Below are 7,500 nucleotides of genomic sequence, written 5' to 3'. Positions count from 1 at the left end.
CTGATTGAGAGAAATATGCTGAAATTAATGAAAGTAAAAATGCAATATATATATATATATATATATATATATATATATATATATATATATATATATATATATATATATATATATATATATATATATATATATATATATATATATATATATATATATATATATATGTATGTTTAAAACGTACTTGAAATCAAATTTTATGGTATAGTAAATTAAAAAGAAAAAATCATGCATTTGAAATGTGATGGAAAACCAGAAATTTGTTAGAGTATGAACATTTTTCAAAACATATATTCGTTTTGCTCGAAATAGGACTCTCTATGGAAATAAAAAACACTAGTGCAGCTGGGACCAAACCCGATCTGTTATATGTAACCAAGAATAAAAAGGTAAATAAATTCACGATTCCAAATAAAATAAAATAGGAAATTCCGGAAGAAGGTCGGTGATACATAATGGATCCGTCGTTCCCGGAGGAAATTGGAAGATTTTAGGGCAATAATCATTACAACAACAACAGATTCAGTTGTTTTAGTCCACTGAATGACAAAGGCCTCAGACAAGACAATTCATGCCTTAGGTTTGACAAAGGCTTCAGACAAGTCAATTCATGTCTGAGTTATAGCCAATGTTCATTCCCCGCTGGCCAGTTCAGATTAATGATTGCAGGAGATTTTTGTCAGATCACTCACAGAAAACCAACCTAGTATTCGGGGCCCTGATTAGCATAGCTTTTCTAATCAAGGCGTTACGCAAACCCTTTCACCATGTTAAGGTATCTCCCCTCAGAAAGGCATAACCACTACATTAGGTGAAAAACTACATAAAATATTGCTAATTCATAACACAACATTTTACAAAACAAATGAAGAAGAAACGAGGTGCAAATGAGAACAAATAATAGAAGATTAGAATCTAAAGACTGCTGCCAGATATGACTACAATCATAGGTGATATAAACTATTGCTCTGGTCAAAATCATTTAAGCAAAATGATGTGATAGATAAATTTCTTTGTCCAATAGACACCTAACAATTTTTCTAAAGTTACACCAAAAAGGAAGAAACTGAATTAGTTTTGTGTGTGTGTGTGTGTGTGTGTGTGTGTGTGTGTGTGTGTTATAGAAATATTAGTCTCTATCCTTCTGGAAAACCCCAAGCTTCTTTTTTTTTTTTTTTTTTTTTTTAGATACCACCCTCAATCCTTACAGTGACTTACAAACCCTACTACTAAAGAATAAATGTCCAAAACGTAACAAAGTAAAATTAAATTTTACGAAAACTAGTGCATATCTTCAGTCAAGAATTTTCAACGTGAAAATACATTCTTTTTATTTTTTATCTTTAGTATTAGTCAATGATTTTTTATAGAGTCAGTCGCGTGTACTTACGTTATCACTTTGACGAATTTGAGCCTTTATGAAATAAAATCAACATATAGCTTTTCTAAAACAAATTTATTTTATCCATACATATACGTACGATTTTACACACACGCGCGCGCGCACACACACACTCAGACACACACACACACACACACACACATATATATATATATATATATATATATATATATATATATATATATATATATATATATATATATATATATATATATATATTATATATATATATATATATATATATATATATATATATATATATATATATATATATATATATATATATATATATATATATATCACATTGAAAGGTTTGCTTGCAACAGTTTTATTTTCCTACCTTTAAAGCGATAAAAAAAATAAAATCCATCAAATCTGGATAAAACAGTATCCGCATACGAAAAGGATTATTTGTAATGATTCCGTTATAAATTGTATAATTCAAAATGTACCTGAAGCTCAAGTTACTTGATGTTCTTGAATGTGGAAGTAATGTGAGATTGATTTAACTCACCATACACATTATTCAATGTTTTTTAAACAATTTTTCCTCAGAATGTTTCTGCATGTGTGTGAGTGTGTACATATGAATGTTTGTGTGCAAGAAGAGAGAGAGAGAGAGAGAGAGAGAGAGAGAGAGAGAGAGAGAGAGAGAGAGAGACGTCTTCGTAGTTTTTATTTAAATACCTATGAACAGATTCATAAATCACTACGAAGAACTGCAATTTGAATGTTTTTTTTTTTTTTAGCTATGAAAATTGTGATAAAAAGGAGAAATATATAAGATCATAATCGCCTAAATGGTGTTCTTTATAGAGAAATTAAATCTATTTCTTTTTAGCAAGCCCTTCTTTTCAAATAATTTTGGATGCTTGCCAACAAAACTATTTTTTATATCGAATAATGCAAGAGAAACTAGATGCCAGGTGTTGATGATCCATTCAAAGAAGTTAGCTTTCCAATAGCCCAATCGTATTTCATCAATCTCCCAATATTTCTAAAATCCCCAGTTCATATATTTTTAAAAGCTAACCTTCATATGTTATTAATAATAATCATATATATCTTTTGACTATATGCACGAAATGCTTGTGTGCCCTTCAAACAAAATTTGTACAATTATTTTTCTTTATAAAGTTAATTATTAATATTTATTAAACATAATGTATTTGAAGTTGACGTTAGTCATAAAGCATACAAGTTATATGGTTATTTTTTTTCTTATATAAAAAGCAATGTTCCCATTTATATATATATATAAAAAAAAAAAAAAAAAAAAAAAAAAAAAAAAAAAAAAAAAAAAAAAAAAAATTAAACGTTTCTGATCCTCAAAGACATCAGTTAATGTTTTTTTTTTCTTTTTTTCCTTTTTTTTTATGTTCACGTTTACCCGAGCTTCTCTTCCCTCAATAACAAAAACTGAATTGGTTTTACCTGCGTTGTAAATATCCGAGGCCCAATTCTTCTGGAAAACACCGGCAGTCAATTCCTTCTGAGAATACCTACCTGTTTACTCAGTTTCTATCTCAATGAAATCTTAATGTTTAAGTAGTTAATTCTTAGATTACATTTAAAACACTTTTCTTTGATTAAGAGACCTTATGGTTTTGCGTGCGTCCCTAGGTGGCACAATGATTATATTTTCCCTATTCATTGTGCTTAACGTTTAACAAGATACAAATTTTAGGATAAATGGGAATCAGTATTATGTAATGATTATAAGATAACAGTATATCCTTGTTGGATGATGATTTCATAATTTACTCTTAATTGAAAATAATCCTTAGTGTAGGTGCTCGTATGGTTGGTTGTAGAGAGCTTCAGTAAATTATAGTTGGTTTATTAGATTTGTAATAAAATCCATCTGAAATAACAGGAATTCAGTAGAAAATATTTTTTTCCGGACCGCATAGAAATAGGGTAAAAATACACGTTCATTATTTGTTTTTATTTTGAATTCCCAAAACCACATCAGGCTTTGGTAGAGTACGAAAACATTCTAATCAGCGGAAAAAAATATATATATGTTTGGTGTTTTGATTGTTGTCATTGTTTCGCTTATGATTGCATTGTTGTTGCCATCCATTTTTGGTATCAAGGGTGAATGCTTAGAATGATAATATGAAGGAAAATTGTTCAAGCTCTGTTTAAAGTGGATGGGCTGACTTGAAACTCAAGTGATGAAATTGATTATGATAGCAGTTATAAGAGGAAAATTTCTTTTAAGAAAAGAAATATATGAATGGATTTTCCTTCACTTGAATCAATATTCATTTGCCAAAATATCATGTATGTTATGCAATGACGACACACAATTCAAATCCTTGAAGCAAAGAGTAAGAAATTGTCCGTAGACCATATATAGTCATATTTTTCTGTAACTACTGTACATATATATATATATATATATATATATATATATATATATATATATATATATATATATATATATATATATATATATGTATGTATATATATATATATATATATATATGGATATATATATATATATATATATATATATATATATATATATATATATATATATATGTGTGTGTGTGTGTGTGTGTGTGCTTGTGTGTATAAGTGTATGTATATGCACACATCCATAGGTATGTGTGCATAAGCACATATATACATAATACGCACACACACACACACACACACACACACACATATATATATATATATATATATATATAAAAACTTTCCATTGCTCTTGCGTGACACCACCTCAAGTATAATGAGAAAGAAAGGAAGGTAAAATAAAACACGTGACACCACATCAAACACAAGTATAATATCTGATAAAGCAAGAACTTGACATCGAAGCAACGCCTCATCTTTCAGCTGGAAATCAATTGAATATTGGAAGAGACGAGGCGAGGGACTTACATGTTTAATAGAGGGGCAGGGAATGCTTAATGGAGTCAGGAAAGGGGGACGCCCGCATTATGAATGATGCCGAATACACGAAAATCAGCATTGAGGATTCACGCGAGTAGATAAGAAACATGATGGATCTTGGAATGTCATGAAAGAATAAAGCTCTTCAGAAGAAACGGATTTAAGATTTCAGTTAGCTCTGAATTATAAAGGCCATCTCAAAATCTGTGATGAATCACTGGCTATTTCTGTCGGGTTTGAAGATCTTAAAGAATAATTCATAATACAGGTGAAGGAGTTTGGTTTTTTAGTTCTTTTATCGATTCGCTCATCTATTATGACATAACAGTATGTGAGTTATCTATCTCGTAAAGTTTTACCTTATTTATAACTCACATCATCATGTTATGTTTTATAGTTTGAAATGAACAATTTGATTTGTTTTATTTTTTTGGTCTTTTATGTGTACATTTGTATTTCACCATATTTTCTGTGTAGGAATAACTTAACGAAAGTATTTGTGCATCGACATGATCAATAAAGCTGTGCTAGCCAGGGCCACCCACACTAGGTTGGTTTGTTATGAGTGATCAATCTAGTCTTTCATGAATAAAGACAAGTCTGAGGGCTTTGTCCCGCAGTTGTCTAGAAACGACTGCATTTGTTTTTGTTGAATGTACTCTTTGATATATTTTTTCAGCTTTCAAAGTCAATAAGTAACATGAGATGATGTCAAACATGAGATAATATCGATTTTTCCAGATAGCCTTCGTTATTTAACGATTTTTTTTTTCTATCAACTCCTTTCACTGTAAAAAGTTCACTCGTGTGACCAGATATGTTGCAGTGACTGGCCTCTAAAAGGCATCATTATCAAAAGAGTTAAACATGAAAACTTCACCGTGTGATAATATGTTTTTTTTCCCTCTCCTTTTCCAGATACGTTGTTCACGACACGGAATCAGTTGTCAATTACACTCCAGTTACCGAACTGGACTACGGAACTCTGCTCTGCTGGGCCACCAACAAGATTGGTCAACAAATCCAACCTTGTGTCTTCCAAATCCTCGCTGCAGGTAAAGATTTCTAATTGTTAAAAGCTGCAATAGTTAGTTGAACACCTGCAATAACCCAATCAACACGTGTTTGAAACTCTTCAGGATCGTCACTGATTACCTCTGGTATGGAATTTGGGGAGTTCAGGTTATTGCATTTTTGGGCCAGGAGATAGGAATATTCAGATTATTGAAGTTATATGATTATGTGACACTGATTAACCTTTTACCTTTTACCAGTAAACAGTATATATGAAAACTTTCTACCATGATAACATAAACGCACGCACACGTATGCACTGAGAGAGAGAGAGAGAGAGAGAGAGAGAGAGAGAGAGAGAGAGAGAGAGAGAGAGAGAGAGAGAGTTTAGGTAAATGTGATTAGCACAGTGGTCTTTGGGCGGTATGAGTAACTGGGAACGAAAAGACTTTTCAATAGAAACCCTACATGAAAAATATTTGTCCAAAAGTCATAGAAATTAGGATGAAAATTCTCGTTTAATATATGTTTTAATTTTGAATAACCAAAATAACGTCAGACTTTGGTGAAGTTCGAAAAAACATTCAAATCAACGATAGAAATATTTTGTGGGTGTTTTTTTTTTTTTTTTTTTTTTTGGCATTCAGATTTTTTTATAAACATATTTTTGACAATTTATAGCTCAGAGAGAGAGAGAGAGAGAGAGAGAGAGAGAGAGAGAGAGATTCGTCAAAGCACGCACCATGTCTGTAACCTATACTTAACCTTGATATGAATCTCATCTGCTACGAATATGATGTTTAAACCCAATGTTAATCAGGTGTTTTTTCTTTCTTCCTTTCCAGGGAAACCCGATCCACCGCATAATTGCAAAGCGTTCGACGTCACTATTAGCTCTCTTCAGGTGTCCTGTCTACCTGGAGATGATGGCGGTCTCGGACAAGCTTTTGTATTGCAGGTCTGTTCTGAGCATCGCACTCCTCAATTCAAAGTTTCTTCTGTGACAGGTTTAGACTAACGACTTTCATGATCGTGAAGTTACAAACTTGATATTAGATTGTTTCAGTATTGCAGTTCAATTGTTTGAATCTTCTTCTTCTTCTTCTTCTTCTTTGGTGTTAAAGTCTCTCTCTCTCTCTCTCTCTCTCGCTCTCTCTAGTATGGCATGCTTAATTTTTCGTATATGATACATCAAGATGTTATTTCAATTTGCCCAGTCTTTGTATTTTATGAGATGACATATTTAAGTTTTTTTTCCTAAAAACATTTCCTTACAAAATTCTCTCTCTCTCTCTCTCTCTCTCTCTCTCTCTCTCTCTCTCTCTCTCTCTCTCTCTCTCTCTCTCTCTCCAATCACGTTCTTTTCCCCTACATTACAGGTCCTGGAAGCTAACGGCGACTTTGAACCAGTGGTAGAAGTCCGCCGCGAATCACCGTCCTTTTCTGTTGCCAACTTACGGCCTGCAACAACCTACCGCCTTCTCATCAAGGCCAGTAACGCCAAGGGGGAGTCGAGAGCGGCTGAATTAAGGGCCTACACAGTGGCGCTCAATCATCCTCAACATGAAACTCCCGCCGGTATTGTTGCGATAAACAATTTAGCTTTTGATCTTGTTGCTATGTTGTCCTTGTCAAGGGTTTAAAGGCCGCTCATGAACGGCAGAATTGCTGTCATTTTCAATCACAGGGGTTTAAAGGCATAAAGATCGCTCATGAATGACATAGGCAAGGGACAGTGACAATAACCTGGTAACAGTATAATGCCTAGGAGACTGACCATATATACATGATCCGCGCCCAAGCCCCCTCTCCACCCAAGCTAGGACCATGTAGGGTCAAGCAATGGCTGCTGATGACTCAGCAGGTACACGTATATGCTATATAGAGTTATGAGGATTTTCATTCTTACATTTATCTGTGTATAATTTAAGACCGTCAGCAGAAGTATGGGTGCTACTTATTAAAAACTTTCTATACATCATCAATGAACTTTTACGTGACATGTTAGTATTTTTCATAAAGAATAATCTACAAAAGATGTAAAAGAGGTTAAGTATTTGCATCTGTAAAAATATTACAAAACTATCATTAATGAACCACAACATTATAATTTCTTGTTTAAGAACATGTACGTAAACTTTTGCCTTGTAGGGTATTATCTCTCGCCATATGTAGTACAT

General features: G+C 32.5%; 1 protein-coding gene across 1 annotated transcript in view; it reads left to right on the top strand.

The window, feature by feature from the left end:
- The window catches only part of LOC137646510 (uncharacterized), a 145,056-nt gene that overhangs the window by 132,159 nt on the left and 5,397 nt on the right, over positions 1-7,500 (top strand). The window contains 3 exon segments of the mRNA XM_068379616.1: positions 5,225-5,361; positions 6,166-6,278; positions 6,700-6,898. Coding sequence (XP_068235717.1) covers positions 5,225-5,361; positions 6,166-6,278; positions 6,700-6,898 — 449 coding nt within the window.

Source organism: Palaemon carinicauda, chromosome 9 (genome assembly GCF_036898095.1).
Source record: "Palaemon carinicauda isolate YSFRI2023 chromosome 9, ASM3689809v2, whole genome shotgun sequence".
Lineage (NCBI taxonomy): Eukaryota > Metazoa > Arthropoda > Malacostraca > Decapoda > Palaemonidae > Palaemon > Palaemon carinicauda.
Note: the sequence above shows the minus strand (reverse complement) of the source record. Positions and strands in the feature narration are given on the sequence as shown.